The sequence below is a fragment of the Aotus nancymaae genome, unplaced genomic scaffold, assembly GCF_030222135.1.
Source record: "Aotus nancymaae isolate 86718 unplaced genomic scaffold, 86718_ANA_hifiasm-v0.15.2.pri h1tg000029l, whole genome shotgun sequence".
In the NCBI taxonomy this organism is placed as follows: Eukaryota; Metazoa; Chordata; class Mammalia; order Primates; family Aotidae; genus Aotus; species Aotus nancymaae.
In genome coordinates, this window is record NW_026988442.1 from 37,202,078 (window position 1) to 37,223,270 (window position 21,193).

At 46.1% G+C, this 21,193-nt stretch overlaps 2 protein-coding genes across 2 annotated transcripts in view; both read right to left on the reverse strand.

Moving 5' to 3' along the window:
• Positions 1-2,180: 2,180 nt before the first annotated feature.
• On the reverse strand, positions 2,181-12,039 carry ANKRD60 (ankyrin repeat domain 60). The gene is made up of 4 exons (XM_012467190.3): positions 11,586-12,039; positions 6,758-6,888; positions 5,077-5,242; positions 2,181-2,491 (listed from the first exon to the last, which is right to left on the reverse strand). Exons 1-4 carry the CDS (start codon positions 12,037-12,039, stop codon positions 2,181-2,183), a joined length of 1,062 nt encoding a protein of 353 aa, XP_012322613.3.
• Positions 12,040-12,316: 277 nt separating this feature from the next.
• Positions 12,317-21,193, reverse strand: part of LOC105727559 (serine/threonine-protein phosphatase 4 regulatory subunit 1-like) — a 78,704-nt gene continuing 69,827 nt past the window's right edge. Inside the window, exons 17-20 of the mRNA XM_064382546.1 lie at positions 19,553-19,673; positions 18,604-18,738; positions 16,116-16,257; positions 12,317-15,319 (exon numbers count right to left, since the gene is read on the reverse strand). Coding sequence (XP_064238616.1) covers positions 15,102-15,319; positions 16,116-16,257; positions 18,604-18,738; positions 19,553-19,673 — 616 coding nt within the window. The 3' untranslated portion in view covers positions 12,317-15,101. The remainder of the gene's footprint in view (positions 15,320-16,115; positions 16,258-18,603; positions 18,739-19,552; positions 19,674-21,193) is intronic.

Below are 21,193 nucleotides of genomic sequence, written 5' to 3' on the forward strand. Positions count from 1 at the left end.
AGCTATTTTTTCCTTGACTATTATTTGTCAAACAGAGTGCTGAGCTGGGTACAGCCACGAACACTGAGTGTAAAACCACATCATCAACACAGATCTTACTTGCTATAACAGCAGGAAGTGCAGCCAATTAATTTAAAAGCTGACTCCAGTTCTCGGGATGGAATTGGGAAAGGGCGGCTGTTTCCCAGACCCAGAAAAACTGCGATGGTCACGAAACCATTGCCACACGTTTTGATTCCAGAAGTAGCTTAGGAAACAGGGCTTTAGAGAAACATAAATGGCCTGTGGGAGGTGGGAGAGTGGACCCCACACGCCACCCAACAAGACCCGTGGCCACTCCCCTGCCGTGGCGTCAGAGTCTGGGATTGTTCTAGAGAGACTTAGGTTGTTTCGACCACATTTCTGCATGAAAGGAATTAGAGTTTGACAACAAGAGGCAGTCACATGGGTGCGCCCCACGTCTTCTCGCTCCTTTTGTAGCAGACCATGTTCTTCAAAAATTCAAGCCAAATTTTAAAAATCAAGAGATCTGGCCAGTCACGGTGGCTCATGCCTGTAATTGCGGCACTTTGGGAGGCTAAGGTAGGCAGATCATGAGGTCAGGAGTTCAAGACCAGCCTGGCCAACGTGGTGAAACCTCGTCTCTACTAAAAATAACAAAAATTAGCCGGGCATAGTGGCAGGTGCCTGTAATCCCAGCTACTCAGGAGGCCGAGGCAGGAGAATCACTTGAACCTGGAAGGCAGAGGTTGCAGTGAGCCAAGACGGCACCATTGCATTCCAACCTGGGCAATAGAGCAAAACTGTATCTCAAAAAAAAAAAAAAAATCAAGAGAGATCCTTTCAAAAAGCCGGATTTCTAGGTCTGGAGAGCCCTAGAAAGCTCTAGCAGCCTCTGCCTTTCATTTCTGCAGGAGTCCAGTCTTGGTGCCCTCTTCGGACAGCTGGCCCCTTTGTTGTCATTCCCTCTTGTTTCCCATGCCCAGCTCACTCATGCACTCCGCTGGCTGGGCCCCTGCAGGCACACCAGGCACATCCTGCAACGCGGTATAAGGTTTTTGTTTTTTTTTTGAGATGGAGTTTCGCTCTTGTTACCCAGGCTGGAGTGCAATGACGCGATCTCGACTCACGGCAACCTCCGCCTCCTGGGTTCAAGCAATTCTCCTGCCTCAGCCTCCCAAGTAGCTGGGACTACAGGCGCGCACCACCATGCCCAGCTAATTTTTGTATTTTTAGTAGAGACGGGGTTTCACCATGTTGACCAGGATGGTCTCGATCTCTTGACCTCGTGATCCGCCCGCCTCGGCCTCCCAAAGTGCTGGGATTACAGGCGTGAGCGACCGCGCCCGGCTGGTATAAGGTTTTGTAATGCAGAAACCTGAGAGTTGAACACAGACACTCCAAGGTGGTCTCCACAAAGCAAAGAAGGAAGGGCTAACCCAGTGCTGGCAGGAAAAGGAGAACGCTGGCAAGAGGAGACTGCCTGGACACTGGGGAGGGGTCAAAGGGAAGATGTGGCCAGCCAGATTCCCATCTTCTTTAACACTGTTTCCACTCCATCTAACGCCAACGTGTTACTTTCAAACAAGAGTAACAAGGCGTCCCTTCTGGAGAATGTGTTTGGAGAGCCAAGCTTACCCAGCTTCCCTTCTGCCCCTCACTCAAGAAGCAGACCCCAAAGATGGCTCAGGAAACCTTCTGATCCATTAGCTGTGGGAGCATTTAGTTCCATGGGCTTTACAAACTGAAATTCACAGCCCACACTACGCACGACCTCCCGACATTCACTGGCACTTGTTTTGTACAATAACAATAGTGCTATTATCATTATTGTTATTACTCCTATTATCCCGTGCATTAGACAGTCCCCAGAAGGGAGAGAAGGTAATTGGATCCCATCACCCCAAGCAGCGCTATTGGGTACAATGCACAAATAGCTTAAAATTAAAGGCTGGCATCAGAGCCTGTTCGGTCTATAATGGATTACTAAATGAACACAGACTTACCTACTTCCATCAACACCCTCCCAAAATCATTTGCAAACAGGACAGATAATTTCATATCTGATTCAGGTTAATTGCCCTGTTTTCCTGCCTCCGTGCACACCAAGGGCCCCCATGGGACTGAACTCTGCAAAATTGTCCAAGCCAGCTTCCATGGGCAAACACTCCCAGTGGGAGCTAATGAGGGGTCATCATCATATTCTTAGACCCAAACCCAGACTTGACCCTCTGCGAAGCCTTCTGCATGACCAAGTCACTCAGATCCCTTATCCCTGACTTTGCTCTTTGGTGGAGGAGACACATCTGCCGCTCGCTCTGTATCTGGTTCAGGCGGTTTGCAATGGAGATGGGGGTCTCCCCCTTGGCATCTCTGTCATGGATGGAGGCCCCGTGCCGGACCAGGAGGCTTATACAGTCCAACTGGCCCATGGCTGCAGCCACATGCAGAGGTGTCCTGCCCAGGGGCAATCTGCTGAGGCAGCTGGCTCCTGTAAAATAAGAGCATTGGCCAGAAGGAAGACACGTGCAGAGGGGAAGCACAGGAGGGGTCCCGGGCTGTGAAGGGAGTGCTCCCCAGGGAGGTCCTGCTGCCTGGCCCGGCTCCAGCACTGCCCTGCCTCCAGTCCATTCCCCTGGCAGCAGCCAATGATCTTTCCGGAATGCCCATATCACACTCCTGCTCAGATCCATCACTGCCTCCCACCGCCTGTGGAGTGATCTTCTAGGTCTTTCCTGCTCACTCTCACCCCACCTTGCCACTACTGCTCCAGCATTCCCTCCTGCCACACTCCCTCCCCCACCCCACCGCCAAGGCTCCAATTATACCTACCTTCCACCTTCATCCCTAAAACACACCCTACTCTGCATCCTGCCCCAGTCCCGTTGAACAACACTCTCACCCATTTTCTTCTGGGCTAACTCTGACCTTTCTTTAGATTTCATTTCTTTCCTCGGGAAAATCTTCCTTAGTTTTCCCACCCCATGAAACCTTCTATATAAGCTCAATAGATATGCTACATCTTCAAAACACCATGTACACCATTGACCATGGAATTATTTGTGATAATCCACTGACTTCCCCTCAGAAATTCCACGAGGGCAGAAAACACACACATTTGGCTTGCTGCTGTTCTCATCCCCAGCACATAGCTCATGGCCTGCAGAAGACAGTGCTCAGGAAATGACAGGTAACGGGCAGCCTGACTCATAGACAGATTTTACTTCGATTGAATTCCTCACCGCGTCCTGCAGATGGATGGACTAATGACAGGTGTCCAATCTGGACTTGTGGAATTGAATCAAACTCTGGGTAACAAATATCATGACACAGAAAATAAGGCAATTCAGTTAAGTTCAGCAGACATTTCGGGAGCCAGTTTTTATGAGCTCTGGCTGGTTGGTGAGGTAAAGTTTCAAATAGGCTCTTAGAATACCAGTGTCGACCATGGTGCCTCCTCCCAGCAGCTGTCTGTGGAGGACAGAAAACTTTGCAAAGTTGGCTGTAATTTTTTAACTGGTGCCTTCAAATACATCACGGTTCCATCAGAGTGAAAATGACTTTTTATGAGCTTAAAGGACTGCTGGGCTGTGCAAAGCCTATACTTCATTTTACAACAAGCAAAGTGCAGAAAGTCAGTGAAGGAAGGAAGGAGAATATCGTGGAGGTAACCTTACCTATCACAGAGGTTTGTATGCCCAATGCATGGGCCAATCATCCAGTCCAAGAAATCCAAGATGTTTCCCACCTTGCCCATTGTAAGTGGCAAAAAGAGCTATGACAGAGCTGAGAGAGGCTGGAGCCAAGGCTGTGGGCTGGGAAAAAAGGGGCCTAATTTGGAGGCAAGTTGATACGGGAGACCCTTTGGAAAGGCCCCTCCAGAGCCCAAACCATTGACCAAACACCATGTATCACATTCTTCCTTTTTCCAAGGCAGTTGGTGGTCTGCGCTGTTACAGCTATTATCAGCTATTATCCATTGTTCTTGAATGGTCTGCATGTCCATCAGTGGGCATCTGTTCCAAACATACCCCACACCCAGGGAGGATAGAGTGTACACCTATGGAATGTCATGTAAAGCTCTTTAATTTGGAGACAATGTTGCCTAAGACTTCTGCTTCTACCCATCAAATGAGCCAGAGAGAGAGACAGAGAGAGAGAGAGAGAGGAAAAAAGCCCTTAAGTGGTGGTGGGTTGAAAAAAGAGTTCAGTATGAATGTCTTGTGAGAAAATAAGGCTTGGGGAAGGGAAGGTCTAGAATAGGGAAAGGAGAATGATGAGTCTGCCATCCACCACAGAGCTGTGCCAGCTGGAGGGTGAACTATTTGAGGGTTTTTTGTTTGTTTTTTTGTTTATATATTGAGTTAGCAGTTCTTGCATACTTTCTCGGTAGTTAAGAAGTTGTAGGCTTCTATTATTAGATTCACATATATGTGTGTGTGTGTGTGTGTGTGTGTGTACATATATATATATTATTCTCCTGTCTCAGCCTCCTGAGTAGCTGGAAGTACAGGCACATGCCACCACGCCCAGCTAATTTTTGTATTTTTAGTAGAGACAGGGTTTCACCATGTTGGCCAGGCTGGTCTTGAACTCCTGACCTCAGGTGATCTGCTCACCTTGGTCTCCCAAAGTGCTGAGATTACAGGTGTGAGCCACCGCGCCCAGCCAGAGGCTAGACCATTTTGGACCATTGCAGCATCCTAATTTCACACGAGGGTGGAAATCACGCAGACAGCATGGGAATATTCCCAGCAATGTGTCTAGTGGAAAATAAACTAGGAAACCTTTGTGGCTGCTCCTTGAGTCTTGGGTTCCAAAATGTCTGCCTCACTGAAGCAGAAAGAGTCTTCTTGAGACCTGGTGAAGAGAAGGAGTGCAGCCTCTGACTGGTGTGCCCTAAGACACTTGCCTAGACAGGGAGTGAGTGCCCCAATGGGGACCCTGATTGGTGGCTGACAAGACACAGTTTCAGAAAACTGCTGCTGGAAGGACCAGGAAGACAAGATACTCTGTCCTCTCCACCTGCAAAAAAATCCCAGCTCTTGAACATAGCAAGCATTCTACCAGAATTACCGTGTTCTAGAAGGTACTGCACAGCATCAACGTGACCTCTGTGCGAGGCCACATACAGCGCCACAAATGCCCTCTGAGACGTCCACTCCTTCCACTTCTCACCCTCAAAATGTTCTGAATTTGCAGTTCGGTAGAAGGAATCTTCAGTAACCCCGAGACAAGACAGCTGGGCAAGATAAGAGGAGTTTGAGTTATTCTCAAAAGTGTGGCTACGTTTTGCTGGACGGCTGGTTGGGCATGCTCAGGGAAAGGCTTGCTTGATGCCAAATTAAGGCTCGTGATGGGAAAAGAGAGGTGCAAACCCTCCCTGAGAAGCTGGGAAACACCCAGGGCAGGGTGGGGAGGCCATGATTTAAAGCTATATATATGTTCAGGAAATGCAAATTCACCGTCGGTCAGGCTCGGAACGCAAGAAGGTCTTCCTGTCAATATTCTGAAGACAGAAAATAGCTTTGCCCAGTGTCCACAGGAAGGTGGCTGAAGCCATGAAGGAAGACACCAGCCAATACGAATGGCCTCCCAGAAGGTGGCAGGCGTCTCTGGAGACCAGGTGGGCTCTAACCTTCCCATCTATTTGTGTGCCCCCTGTCTTTGTTAGGTTTCAGAGCAAGCCAAATACGCACAGGTGAACAGCCCGGTCGTGTAACCACCTCGTGGTGAATTAAGTCTTTGAGCCCTGGAGAAGGCTACGGGTCCCCCCAGGGAGGATACTCTTCCCTGATGCGGGAGTCAGGACTGAGGGGGCAGGAGGAGCAGAATCAAGACAAGGATGACGGCAATTCTGACAACCTCAGACAGCAGGGAGGTGACCCCCATGGCCAGAGCAAGAGCCAGAAAACCAAGCATGGACCACACTGCTGGTGACAAAGGGAAGGGAAGCAGAGGGGACAGAGGAGAGTGCAGAGGAGGAGAAGCAGGAGGGACTGGGAGGAGATACGTCAGGGCTGGGACGGGGCCCCCACCCTCCCCACTGTCCCCACCAAGGCTGCCTCCCACCCCATTTGCCCCAAGCCCACTCACTCTTCTGAGAGCCAATCCCAGCCCCTGCTACACCCAGCTTGCCCTGACCCCTTTCTTATCAAAGAAACTGTCTCCTCTTCTCCAGGAGCACACAGCTTTCCATCCGAATTTCTTTTCTAGAAAGAATATAGCATTGCCCCTCGTGTCGCAGTGAATCATCTTCCCTGTTGGGCATACACCTGGTTTCTATCCTTCTGGCCCCCACTGCCCACCCCTAGAGCCCAGCTGAGAGGCCAGCAGGCAGCCTAGAGGAACATGAGGCCTCTCCCCCCCGCGCCAGGCAGCATCTGGCCAGGGCCTGCATCACAGCCCTGATTTCTGGGCTGCACGTTTACCCGTTATCTGGAGTTCTCCTCTCGGTGTTAAATTAGATTTCCAACCTTATCACTTATACACATGAACAGAAACGTGCTGCCTCGACTCCTTTGCGGGGCGGGGGTGGCGAGTGGGTTATAAATCACAACTCGATAAACCCAGCAAAATGGTAAACCCAAGGAGTGAAGGGAAAGCCTCGGTGCGGTGCTTCATAATCATGACACGGCCATCGTTCTTTTCGCTCTGAAACTGTTACTCAAATACCCACATTAAAGACTAATTTTCCCCCCACAATTTACGGTTGCTTCATAACATATAATATCCATGTAAAGACGCATGAAGACACCTTGCTGGGATCCCCTTCCACAGCCGCCAAAACAAGCTGTGTCCATCCGTCATGATGCCAGACACATAATGAAATCATCCCGCCAGGAACAACGTCGTGGAACATCAGGGTAGCGTCATCCATCAAAACTCCTGCAGGGAACCATTGTTTTTTTCTTTTAAAAAATTGGGTATTAAAGATAAACTACTACACTGGTTAAGAGATTATCTGACCTTGGGTGCCACAAAAATAATTTTAGAAATACCAAATACGAATCTCATTTGCTGATGCCGCACGGGTCTGTCTGTTGTCAGTAATGCTTTTTAGAAAATTAATTTGGCTCAGCTCAGAAGCCGAACAAAATAACGATGCCAACAATTTATAAAATTCTGTAATTTTAACTTGTCCTATTGTGAAAAAGTACATGAGTCAGTAAAGTCATTTTATGAGGCAAACTCTACAAATAGAATGACTTAAACTTGAAGTAACCAGACGTTAGACACAGCACGATGTGGTTATACAAGTCATATGGGGTAAACCAAAATACTGACTCTTGGATAATATCATTAGTTGGCTAAGGAGGTGACAATGACAAAAAAATTGTTGGATCTTTCAAATTGAAGCTTGGGTCAGGTTTGTCCACCTTGGCATTGCCGACAGTTTAGACTGGGTAGCTCCTCGTGGCAGGGTCCCCCCTTCGTAGTTGGGTGTTCAGCAGCTTGCTGGCCTCTACCCACTAGATGCTAGCAGCATGTTCACCAAATTAAGGCAATCAAAAATGTCTCCAGGCCCGGCACGGTGGCTCTCTCCTGTCAGCTCAGCACTTTGGGAGACTGAAGCGGGCAGATTGCACCACGGCATTCCAGACTGGGCAATAGAGGGAAACTCTGTCTTAAAAAAAAAAAAAAAAAGTCTCTAGACATTGCCAGATGGGCTCTGGGGGCAAAACTCCCCCAGCTGAGAGCCGATGTGACGTGAGGAGCTGATGCCGACACCCACCTCGTTTGCACTCGGGGTGCCAGAGCCGCTTTCGCTCATGCTTTCTTCCTGAGCACCGACACCAACATTAAGTTTCGGCTTTGCCCAGGTGAGACGGTCCGGTACTCCAAGCGACTGGGATTCGTGAGTTTTCTGGGGTCATGATGGACTGCTCTGTGCTGTGTACTAGGTACCTAGTGATGACTTGGTGCCCAGAACGAGCACCTATATTCTTTCATCTTAGGATAGCCCTCCAAGGTAGGTTTGTTATCTCCGTCTGCTGATAAGCAAACTGAGGCTCACATAGCCTGTAAACGGGCATGCCAGTGCTGGCACTGGACCTGCCTCCCTCCAGGGCCACTGGCTTCTCCCTCTTGGCTCTATGGGTACCAATTTGCCAGCAGAAACTCAGGATGGCAGCTGTAAACCCGGAATAGTGATTAGCAAATCTGTTAATTAGTGTCCTATTTGTGGTTCAGATGCAGAAGATAACCTACAATTAGTCTAAGTAAGACAACGACTCCCTACAACTTTGAGAATATTGAGTAGAGCTGTGTTTCCCTGAGACGTGCCAGAGTACAACTCCCACCTGCTGCACAGCTCCTGCAGAAATTCGAGCACATCCTCTTTCTACAGTCAGGCAGCCACTGCCTTGGGCTTAGACAAATACTAATTATCACCAACCAAATAAATGATCAAAGTCGACAACAGATGTGTAAGGGCAACCCTAGCCTATGGATTTGCTCACACCATTTAGATTTGTGTATCTCAAGGTTTTCACACACATGATCTCATTTGATATCCCCCAACCCCCTGCCCAAACTTTGAGGTAGGTAGGAGAGGCCTCAGAGGATTATTTATAGGCAGTAGCTCAAATTTCTCCTAATAATGAGTAGCACCTTCTGTCTTTCTTGTTTGCCACCCACAGCAAGAACTGCAACAGCAGACAGAGGTCGAGCCTCTAACAGTTGCTAAGTGCCTGTTGAGTGATAGTCCTGTGACATCAGTGTTAAGTCACCCCCTCTCTCTCATTCCCTCTTAGCTTTCTTGAATTTATAGCTCAGCATAGCTCATCAGTGAAAATAAATACAGAAAGGGTGCGAGGCATTTGCGTTAAGGATAATTTTCAAATTACTTGTTTGGGAACTCTTACTAAGTCCTTCAATAACTCTCCTCACTTTTAATACGTTAAATACAGACAAGGCTCAAAACACATTCCTTTCCAAAGAAAGCCCCAAAAATGCCAAAAGCATCTTCCAAACACTCCTATAGGAAAATAAATATGTCATGAACAATGCTCAACCTATTTCGAAGAGAGCAAAGGAAGGTATTTTGGCTTTTGCTGTGCATTTCGAGTTTCCCGAGTCTTTTCTGTCTGTAGTGGGCAAAGGGCTCTGAGAATTCTAGAGCTGGTGGCTCTGTGTTACAGATTAGGAAACTGAGCCCTGCAGGGCAGTGTCTGGCAGCACCAAGCCCGTGGAGGCAGGCTGCTCTCAGATCTGTCTCCTTCGCTCCCCAGCCCCTGCAGTACAGCTGCAGTCTCTCTGCAATATCAGCTATTCACATTCTCTGTGCAGCAGCTCAGAGATTTTTTTTTATATCTTCATTTTCTTGAAGTGTTTTGCGTTGATTTCAAACGGGTGGGGAGATGATGGAGCCCAGGGACTTTGATGCTGTTCTCATATCCTAAATATTGTATGTAGGGAATCGGGATAGGGAAAGCCACGTCTTCAGGTCAGGGAAGGAGACTGATGGAACGAGAGATGGGCTCTAGGGTGCCTGTCACACCGGACTTCTCTGGAGCTGGGCCCTTGGGGTCCTAATTCAGTCATGGGAAACTTTCAGCTCTGGGTTCGGATTCCAGCTGGACTAGCTTTGAGCTCCCGATGTGAACAAGGACACGGCTTGGAATTTGGGTTTCTGATACGGACTGGGTTAGTGCCAGTATTCGGGGTTCAAACGTGGATAGCAGCATTGGCTTTGAGACTGGGGGTCCTGTGAGGGCAGTTTACTCTGGATTAGGGGTTCTGATTAAAGTAAGGTTTGCTGTCATTTGGGGGTCCTGATGTGAAAAGGTGTGTTCTGGGATTTGGAGTCCTCGTACAGGCAGGACTTGTTTTGGGATGTGGGGATCTGATGTAGTCCTGAGTAGTGTGGCATTTGCAGAGCAGGGATCGACCACACCTGCCCTGAGATTTGGGGGTCTTCGTGGTGATAAAATCTGCTTCAAAATTTGGGGTCCTGCTACATGCAGGATTTGGTCTGTAATTTGGGGTTCTGGTATAATTAAAGTTGGCTGAAAGATTTGGGTTACAAATACAAGAAAAGTTTGCTTTGAGCTTTGGGTTCCTCAGGGAGGCAGGGTTTGGTTTTAACCTTGACTTCCTTACATGGACATGGCTGGCTTCGACCTTGGAGTGCTGAGGTAGACACAGTTTCATATCTGGGGATTCATATATGGGTCGGTTTGACTTGAGCTTTGGGATCCTGTTGTGGGCAGTTTGTTTCATTCTTTGGAGCCCTCATGAAGACATTTTGCATGGATTTGGGTTCTGGTACAGTCATGGTGAGCTCGGTAACTGCCTTTCAGATGTAAGCAGAGCTGGATTTGAATTTTGGGGTCCGTGTGTGGGCAGGGTTCATTTTGGGTGCTGTCATCCTCATGTAGACAGAAGTGGCTAATAGATTGGGGTCCAGATGCACAAATGGTTAGTTGAAGACTGGGGGTCCAGAATTGAGCAATTGAGGGTCATGATGTGGGTAGAGTCTGCTCTGGCATTTAGGGTTCTGTTATGGCCAGTCACAGCTTCAGGATTTGAGGCTTGAACATGGGCAGACTTTGCATATAGATATGGGGTCTTGAGGTGGGCAGGGTTTGTTTCAGACTTTAGCAACCTTGTGTGGACATGCTTGTGGAGGAGTTGGGGTTTTAATAGTTACATGGTTAGTCTGGCAATTTGGGATTTCAGATTTAGCTGGGTTTGTTCTTGGTTTGGGGGTCCTAAAGTGGACAGAGTTTCTTTCCACTTTGACCTCTTTGCATGGATACAGTTGCTGGAGGATCGGGGGTTCTGAGGTAGTCATGGTTAGCCTGGAGATTTGGGGTTCCGTTGGGCACGTTTGCTCTGGATTTTGGGGTCCTGAGGTGGTCAAGGTTTGTTCAAGCCCTGGCATCCTGGGGTGATGTGGTTGCTGGAGGATTTGGGGTTATGAGGTAGTCATGGTTAGCCTAGAGATTTGGATTTCGGTGTTAGACAATTCTGTTCTGGGTTTTTGAATCCTGAGGTCAGCAGGGTTTGTTTCAGGTTTGGCATGCTTGCATGCACATGGTTGGCTAAAGGATTTGGGATTCTGATGTTCTCAAGACCAGCATGGAGGAGGACTTGGGGTTTGCTCTGAGTTTGGGGTCCTAAGATGGGCAGGCTTGTCCTGGGTTTGGGGGTCCTGCTGAGGACAGGCTTTGTTTCAGACAAGTCTTATATGAACAGAGTTGACTTTGGGACCCGGATCTCTTTTGAAGACATCGGGAGCCTGAGGGTCTGGCTTCCCGGGGGGATCCTGGCATGGACAGGATTCACTCCGGTTGGCAGATGCAGCCCATCCAGGCAGGACCTGCTTGTGGATTAGGGTCCTGCTGCAGACAAGGTTTGCCTTGATTAGGAGTCCAATGTGAACCTGTGTTTTTGAGATTGGGAAGTCCCTCTGTGGCCAGGACCCTAAGTGGCCCTTCCATCTGGGTTTCAGGGTGGCTGGGGTTTGCTTCGACATCTGGGGGTCCTCACATAAGCAGACTTCCCTTTGGGAATCCAGCTTCAGAAGTGGACTGGGTTCCCTTGCATGTGGCCAGGGAAGGGGTCAGGGCAGGAGTCACCTTCGTCGAGGTACTGGAGCAGCTGGAGGTTGAAGGGGATGCCGACCATCAGGTCCAGCTCCTCTTTGAGCTCCCGCACGGTCATGTCGCCGCGGCAGTTTGCCACTCGGAACATCTCCCCCGTCTCCTCCAGGCGCACCCGCAGGACGAAGACATCAGGGGCCAAGTCGAGCGACGCGCTCGCGGCCTTCGGGTCACCGACAAGCCGCTGGCTCCAGCCGCGAGCCCGGGCCGGGGGCTGCGCGAGGAGGGGCCGCGAGCCCGCCGAGCCCACCCTGGGCCCGCCGCGTCCCTGCACCCCGACTCCCGCACCGCCCCTGCGTCCCGCAGTGGGGTCCAGGCGAGGGGCGCCCCGCAGCGGCCCCGCCGCCCGCGCTCCGCCCGCCCCCGCCGCCGCCGCCGCCGCCGCCGCCGCCGCCGCCCGCTGCATGGCCCTACCGCGGCCGCGCGTCATCCCCGGCTCGAGTGCGGCGGCCACGCGTCATCACCGCCCCCCGCCCTGACGCCCCGCGCGCCCCCCGCCCCATTGTGACGCCCAGGCCCGGCCGAGGCCGCCCCCTCCAGACCCACGGCGAGGCCCTTCCCTGCCAGCCACCCGAGCCCCCAAGGGGACCGACGGGCGGGCGGCGCCCAAGGGCCCCGCAGTCCTTTCCCGCTCCGCGATGAACAAAGGCGGGGTTACACGTGGCCGCGGGAGATGGTTTTTAAATAATGGAACAGGTCACAGGTGCTTCCCAAAACAACCGGGAGATTTATTGATAAATACAGAGACATCGCCGAGGAGCCACGCTCCGACGACCTGCACCGGGCCCCTGGCCGGAGCTCAGGCCATGTCCCCACCTCCTTGGAGCCTCCAAGCTGCTGTTAATGTCAGTTCTCTTCACCAGGCAAACCGAAGGGGCATTCTTGCTGCGGTTAGGAAAAGGTTATCACTTCTTCACGTCTGTTTAAAATACGATCTTTGCATAAATTGGGATGAGTCACCTGGAGGAATTACACATGAACAAGGCTCTCAGTCACCATTGCATGCATGGCCTACAGAGTTGTAAAGTGCAGACTTTCGTTATGAAAATACTTCTGGCATGAACCAAAAAAAAAAAAAGAAAACATTTCATAAACATGACTCCCTGAAGCAAGTCTAGTCCCGACTTGAGAGTGGACCCCAGAAGTGGGAGGCAGCCTTTCATGGAAACTTGCAAAACTGCATCAGAATCTATCAATTTTGAAAATGCTCTTGAATTCTTGATGGCAGAAAGATGCTGATAAACACACTTAAGTGGGGAAATGTCCACTCTAAAAAGGCTGGGATGGTTTTATTGTTAAGATACCTTTGGAGTGAGCTCTGCCTGGAAGAAACTCATCTGTGATTTTCCATTCATTCACCCGAGAGATGGCTGCGTGTTCAAGTAAACAGGAAGCTTACCTGTGGTGGTCAAATTACAAACACTCAACATGGTATCCATGAAAAATAAGAAAATACAAGTGCTGAAGTGATGGGGGTGGCAGCTAAGAGGGCAGGAGGAAACAGAACAGTCTTGGAAAAATCTGTTGTTGCAAAAATGAGTAAAATGTAAACTTAAAAATTATTTTTACAGAGAAATTACTGCCATGAAAAATATCCTTGCATTGGAAAAGAACTCGTATTATAGAAAAATGTTAACATAGAAACTGAAATTGTAAAGGTTAGATTATTTACCAAAGAGTCTACAATCTCTCCAAGCATGTTGTGATTCAGCATGCAAATTATACACATCACAACACAAACTGAAGCTCATTTTTTTCCTTAATGGAAAATTAAGCTCTGTATAGAATACAAGATTCCAGTTGAATAATTCTACTTGCTGCTAGATCCACAGATTTTTTAAAAACACTCTCAATTTGTAGGCAATAAAAAAATTAAAAATTGCTACTTACCAAAGCAAAACAATATCTCCATTTACTTCAGGCAAGTATTAAACACAAGACAAATTGACCGATTTTTTTTAAATATGTAGCTTCCAATTTATTAACTCACCTATTAACTCACTTTTAGACATTGCCTAAATGCTACCCTGAGGTATGATTTGCAGGTCTCACACATGAACCTTATTATTATTATTATTATTATTATTACTTTAGCATGGTGTATATGCTCCTATCTTTCTTTTAAAAGAATTACTTAAATAGAATTTGGAGGTGGGGGTAACATCCTGTATACTAGGAAATTCAATACATAGCTTCAAAAATTTCATTAAAAAAGACAAAAACAAGAAAAAGATCAAAGGAAAGAATAGAAATAGCTTACAAACCCCTAGCAGAGCTAGTGCTGAAACCCCAAATGGGCTGTTTCCTCCTTTCTTCCCTTATTCTACCTTTGAGAACATAAAAATAGAAACAAGAAAAATGACATGTGCATACATGTATGTGAAATTTGTTCAAATGGTTAGAAAATCTTAAACTATTAATTTTAAAAACCTGGTAAAATTCTAGAGCATCTTTCTTAGTCAAAATTTTAAATGCATGAACTCTAAGAGTTGTGTACTTAGGTCAATTTGAAGAGTATTTCATTTGACCTCCAAAATCACAGGTGCATAGAACTTGTGGGCAGGTTCTGATCAGAACCAGGTTTTCCTTTTTTTGGTTAAGATTCTAAAGCATTAGATATAAAGTCAATATCCATGCATCTCGGTTTATCAATTTCCCTCCCAGGTTCTTAAACATATAACATAACCATATAAAAATGAAAAAATCTGTTATCAATCTCCCTCCCAAGTTCTTAAACATATGATAGCATACCCATGTAAAAATGAAAAATCTTTCAGCTTTATGCCTCTATCAAAGGCCAACACACATCTTTAGGGAAACAGTTCCTGTCAGGAGGGGAGGAGTACGTGCCTGAGAAAAAATTCCAAGTAGAGTTTGTAACAAAGGCACAATATTAGAAAGATTGCCATCAATCATTCTTTAGATTTCTTTATCACATTTTTTGAAAGTAAACAAACTGAACTATATTTGTAGCAACTCAAAGTGGAGCATAGATTTAAATGATGTATTTGTTCAGCTCACTGATGGGGGCAAATACTACATTAATATATTTTCTTCCTGTCAAGAGTTATTTATATATGTACAGTAATTCATTTAAAAATAAAATATAATGCCATAAGCTATATTTTATAGGAAATCATAAGGGAAGGAAATATGCAGGTCTATAAAAGACTTAAGAGCTTCTAATAACTACTCGGCAAGGGTGGGGGGACTTCACATCACAGTCTGCCACGGAGAAAATAACGTGCCGGCAGGCAGCCTGATGGTTCAGAGGCTCCAGTGCCCAGTTAGCCACCTGGTCTGCAGTCTTTCCGCAGACTTACTGATCAGGCTTGATCAGGATGGCTCAGCTATCCAGAAAAAGCCCTAATCAGGTTCAGTCCCTTCGGGGTACAGATGGGAGAGGGGTCCATCACTCAGTCTTTGAGTGCACAGTATGAAAGTTTCCGAAATCTCCCCCAGCTGGGATAATATAATCAGTGCCCCTTCAAGTTATGATAAGCCATATGTGCCAAGCAGGAAACAGCCGGACTGCAATTCATCATAGAGTAGATAATTCTGTTTTTCTAGTACAGTAGTGTCTATGATATTCCGCTGCTTTGGTTCTAGGGTTGCAAAAAAGGAAACATCTTGGTCCCGGTCTGACTGCAAAGCCAAGATGGTCTCTTCAACGACTTCAAGATGAGGGTTACCGGCATTTCTAAAATATGCTAAAGAGAGAAATCATGAGTCTGAATCATGTGTGCCATGAACTGTGTTCAAAACACATTCTAATTTTGGTTTTTTGTTAGCCACATGTCAGGACAATAAATCATTTTTAAGTTCTTTAAATGATAAACTGCCTTAATCAAAGAATATTTCTAAAATGTTAAAGATGGACTCCTAACAGTTATGCATATTTTAAAAATTATACTATCTTTTTTTTCCTGCCAACACAAAAGAAATGGCAATGTGTGGAGCAGGAGTAGGCTGCAGGGAGGGTGGGGCAGGGGGTGAAGTGGCAAGAAATGTATGTGGAGGGCAGAGTTCAAGATATTTTTCTTCTATGTGTGGTGTAGAAATAAACCATCCAAGAAACACAAAGCTTTTATTAAGTCCTGTCCAGGTATAAATAACCAACTAGTTGGGTTACAAATGTTTTCTAACTGACCACAAAATAATACCATTAAAACATAACAGCAGTTAAGGCTTACGTTTGCTACCTTTCATAATCTTTCATGTCAGAACTCAAAATTTTAAGTTTCCCTCATTTTTGGAAAGCTATGTAATATTTTGCATTTTAGCATATGTTTATTAAATGTGAAGACTGAATTACATTCATTTCCTTAGTCATTTTACAAATAACATAAAATGATGCATAAAAATTAATATATTCATTTAAGAAATAAACCTTAAGCGTGCTGTCACACAACCTGCCTTAATTTCCTAGAGGAAATCTAGTTGTGGCCTTTAACAACTGATGGAGTTTGCCTGAAATGCGTGAGTTCCAAAAAGTGCTCCACCTACCCTTTTCCAACAGCACCTGCCTTAGGGCCTTGGCTAGCAGAATCCTCACGTTGGGCACAGGATCTGACGCGAGGCTCAGAAGGCTGGGAAGCAGGTGCTCCACGAACTGGTCCACGGGGATGCACTCCTTGCTCACCACTGCCTGCTCCAAGAAAGTCACAGCCAAAGAAGTGATGTTTTCCAGCAGTCTTCTAGAAACATACACTTCTTTAATCCCAAAGAAGTCATTTCAGAATCTGTAGGTTTGAGGCGTGTGTGTGAATTTTTTAATCTCAAGTACTGCATTTGGTTAGAAACACAGTTAATATTTTATTATAATTCACTACCCAACACTGGGTTCCAAGTAGGTTAAATCTGATGGGCTATGGAGTCAGAAAGGTCTAGGTTCAAAACCTAACTTGGTCTTAGTAGCTACGTGGCTTCAGGTTAAGTGGCTTAACATTTATGAGCCTCAGTTTCCTTATCTGTACGATGACTGGTCTGTTATGCAAGACGTCTAGGACTATGCCACCACGCTGCACACAGCTGACCAGTAAGGATCAAGAACCCTCACCTCTGTCACTCACGGTGGCCATGGCTGTCAAATGACAGTCAAATCTCAAATGATAACCTAATGCCCAGACCTCTGTAAACAATCAGTAAACACAGTCCTGTAGTAATCCTCAGCATGTGCACACAGCTTCTTCACTTACAAGGCTTTACATGTATTCTCTCACTTAATTCTCAAGACTAGCCTTGGAATTCAACAGCAGCCTGGTTTTACAGGTGAAAACAATTCATTTCCAATGTGGTGGTGACAGCCAAAGGTCTCACAACCACCAAGTGGCAGCAGGGTGGAGACTGCAAGCCAAAATGTGGATTCTAACTCCTGTGGCTCTTCTAGAACAGGGTAATCTGTGTCGTGGCAAACAGGCGCTGTGACTGCCAGTGCCAATGTTCCTCAGGTGCCAGGCACCACGCTAGGTAGCTTAGATCTGTCAGCCCACGGAAGCCCATGACAACACTAGAAGGCAGGCACATATTCCTGGCCCCCTTTAAGCAGTGCACACGGCACCCAATGTGTAGTCTTTTACCCCTCACCCCTCCCACCCTTCCCCCCGAGTCGCAAGAGTCATTTCAGATTTTCTAATCTCAGAAAAATAATTTAAAAACAAAAGCAAAAAGTATTTCCTTTAAGCTTTCTCTGCAAATTGACTTGGAACACTGACTTTTCCTTTACAGACGGCCGTGCTGTCAAGTCTGTGGTTTTGAGTTTGCTGTTCACTCCGCCATCCACTGACCTCAGAGCAGACTAAAGCACCCCTGTAATGTCCCACTGGCCCAACAGGGGGCGCTGATGAGTCCTCTGGTGCCCGTGGTCATCAGGGACAAAAAGGGGGCTTTGGTCTGGGGTCAGATACGGTCCCAACCCAGCTTTATCATACTATCAACAAAGCTGGGTGGCAGAGTCACAGAGATTCATTACACCATTCCCTCTACTTTTGTATATGCTTGAAAACGTGCATAATAAAGTTAAAATGTTTAAAACAATACTTTAGCAGAAAAAAAAATTACAGGTTTACACTTCCTGTGTGATCTTGAACAAGTGACTTAATCTCTCTGGCCTTCAAATGTTTCACCTAAAAGAGCTGGTCTAAAGGTAGACAGGTATGCTGTGCTCAATACACACTACTTTTTTTTTTTGAGATAGAGTCTTGCTCTGTTGCCCAGGCTGGAATGGAGTGGTGCAATCTCAGCTCACTGCAACCTCCACCTCCCGGGTTCAAGCGATTAGCGATTCTCCTGCTTCAGCCTCCCAAATAGCTGAGATTAAAGGCACCCACCATAACACATTACTTTTTATTAGAGAATTAAATGTGTGGTATGATGCCTGGCACACAAGCGTTATTCAAGAAATGGCAGCCATTATCACTGCCTTTGCCCCAGGCAAACATAAATCACACCCTCATTTCCAAGAGGCTGAGTAGAGAGGGCGATCTGGGGAGCTGGACAGGATGATATGAACTCTACGTATTTACTCTAAAAAGGTTAAAGTCTCTGCCCCAACCCACTGCCCAATTCATCCCACCGTCCTTCCAAGGCCACTGGCCAAGGTGAGGTGCAGTGGTGGACACCAACCTGGACAGGATGGGAGTAGACTGTGGGCCTGACCCTTACCTTACTGGATGGTAGTGGGGAGAGCAGAGGCTTGTCCACTCTGTCTTCAGCATCTAGAATCTATCTGGACCACGGTAGGTATTCAGTCAGTATCTATGTGGTGAGTGAGTATGCCTGGGGTACTCATTCACCAGTGGGGAAACCCTGGGGTAACCCTGGGCAAGTCCTTCACCACACTGAGTTGGTCCCAATGTCCTACGAGATGAGAGGGCTCGGTGAATAATTCCTCAGTTCCTGGCTAGTGCTCCAGGGCTGAGATTCTCTGGTAAACTTGATTTCATAACATGGCAGAGTTATACCCAGAGTAAATCCCTGCTCGGGTCTTGCTAACCTGACAGATGAAAGCGAAAGCTTGCCTTCCAACCCACTTAGAACAGTGCCGGAACCTTATGATGAGTTCATTGATGAAATTTAACCCCAATGCACTTTCACTGTTGGAATACAACTTCTGCAGAATTGCCACAACCTGTGAAAAATATCAGAAGAGCAAACTTAAAATGCTGCTATCTATTTGAGTTATGATAGATAACTCAAATAGAGTTATCCGTCTAGTTTCTACACGGAAACTAGACATTTTTATGCACTTTTCTACCTTTAAAATGAATTTATAAGCACAGGAGAAAGTAATTTTTGTCACGGTCATCATTAGAACACAGAGAAAAAAAGATGTTTAAATATACGGCAATACATACACATTCATAAAACCCTTCATGGAAATGAAATTTAAAAGGAGACTGACATTAGAAAAATACATTATTAATCTTAAGGTTCCAAATTTTAGAGCATGTCCCCTCGATTAATAATAACTAAATCGTTATCTTTCAGAACATGTAATTTTTATAAAATTGTAATACCATCAGAGTATCTTAAAATCAATATTTTCAAATGTGATTTTTTTCATCAGTATTCAGCTGGTATAAAACCCACAGAAAAAACAGAATCAGCTTTTCTATAGCAGAGTTATTGCTTACTAAATATTTTTCTACAAAACCAAGCTGTAAATCAACCTGTATTTTAAAAAACACTAAGCTATTGCTTAAAGGGTTTCATATATAAAATAATTAATCCACAATTTCCCTCACTGAAACATGTAACTTAACCAACAAGCTATCCTACAAATTCATAAAAAACTATAATATAGTTCATAATTTGAAAATTTAAAAGTTAGTTTCATAGGTAAGCTGACAAATTAAGCCCAGAAAAAATAAAATAGTTAAAATGGAAGATACATAAGCATTCCTATTTGTAAAAATCACAAAGTGAATGCCCTGATTCCTTACTAGTTTGAAGGAGCTCCACCGAACTTCAGAAACTTTATCTGCACACAACTTTAAGGCAATGTGCATTAAGTGATCATAAACATCATTGGGACCATAGAGTTCCAGAATCAGTATCAGCTGTCTGAAATTTAAAAAAAATATATTTTTGGGCAAAAAAAAATTGATTTCTTTTTACTGTCCTTTCATCTTATAGATAAAAATAGCCAGGCTGGGAAATAAACAGCAAGAGACCTAGCAAGACTTCGGTCTTCAGTAAAATGTATCTCACACACATACAAATCAAACAAAAAGGAAATAAATTCTGTAAAACAGAGGCTGAGAAATTTATGAATACAGATTTAATATTTCAATTTTAGGTTATCAGTGGAAAAGCACATAAAACTTCAAAAATCAGATAACATAAAAATAGCCAGAAAGTTGAAGTACGCAGAGGTCAACAGATCAAGCGAACACTGCGAGACTGCACGACCGCCCAGTGCTCCCGCATCTGCAAACCAAACCGGATGCTCCTGCTCGCGGCTGGCGACTCTCGGCAGCACGAGGCGGTTTCACTGCAGTGAGGTCCGCTTGGAGAGAACTGGGAGTGCGTGCTCCTTACTCCAAAAGACAAAAGCATGCAGGAGACGGCTGGCTGCAAAAACCCACTACCAAAGCTTTCACTACTTTCTTAATGGGGATGGGGAGGGGGACATGAAAATAAATGGCATTATTTTCACCCAGGCAACGAAAGGAAATGAAAAAGAGATGAGGAGAGAGTTAGAACCAGAAGCCAGGAGTGTTGGTAAATACTTTCATATCAAAAAGCACTGTTTTAAAAAAAAAAAAAATGATACCAATATCATGGGCACGGGAGCACAGAATTCATATCAGTCGCTGTGGCTTCAATAAGCCGGGAGATGGGAGATAGGACGCGCGGGGGGAGATAACGCGGTCTGGCGCTGGCTCCGCGCTGCCTCCCGGAGCAGCCTCGCCGGGCACCGAGCGCGCCCACTTCCCGCGCACCGCCGCTAGAGGTCGCACTGCTTTCATGGAAAACATGGGCCTGTTTTTCTCGACTCAGAACAGGACGCTGGGAACACAGCACAATGATTGCACCCTCAATCTCTCAAAGTAAGCAGAATGATTAAAGACCACAGCAAAGAGAAAGGCTTTCGGTTTGCCCCTGGCATCAGCCAAATCATATCCTGAATAGCTGCAAAACCTGGTGAATTTCTCTGGGGATGACAATTATTTGAGAGATTTCTAGTTGTAGATGAGAAAAACGAAAACTAAAGACACCAAAATGAATTCTCAATTAAGATGAAAACTAAATCCCAAATTCCCTCCACACCATGAAAGGCACATTATATACCTTAGGAAGGGGAGTTATTTAAACTGAGGCGTCCACCCCTTCATCATCACTAAAGCCTGGAACATTCCTTTTGCCGGCACAAGATAGAATTAAATAACTCCTTCATGAACAAACTAATGTGCAGCTAGGAGGCACCTTGGGGGACCTTTTTATTTTGTAATCGTCTCATCTGGGTTAGACCCTTCCTGTCTCCCACGGTAGCTGAAGGGCATCAGGCAGGCTGCACCCTATGGAGAGGACCAACTTAGAATGTTCAGGAAAGCTGGCAAAAACTGCTCCGATTAATAGAA

What these genes read in the sequence shown, in the direction of transcription:
- ANKRD60 (XM_012467190.3), bottom strand. Translation starts at nt 12,039, where the DNA reads ATGACGCGCGGCCGCGGTAGGGCCATGCAGCGGGCGGCGGCGGCGGCG. An exon ending in TGGAAGGGGATCCCAGCAAG is followed by an intron (nt 5,243 to 6,757) that starts GTGTCTTCATGC and finishes TATCTTGCCCAG; the next exon opens with CTGTCTTGTCTCGGGGTTAC. An exon ending in GCAGTACCTTCTAGAACACG is followed by an intron (nt 2,492 to 5,076) that starts GTAATTCTGGTA and finishes CTTATTTTACAG; the next exon opens with GAGCCAGCTGCCTCAGCAGA.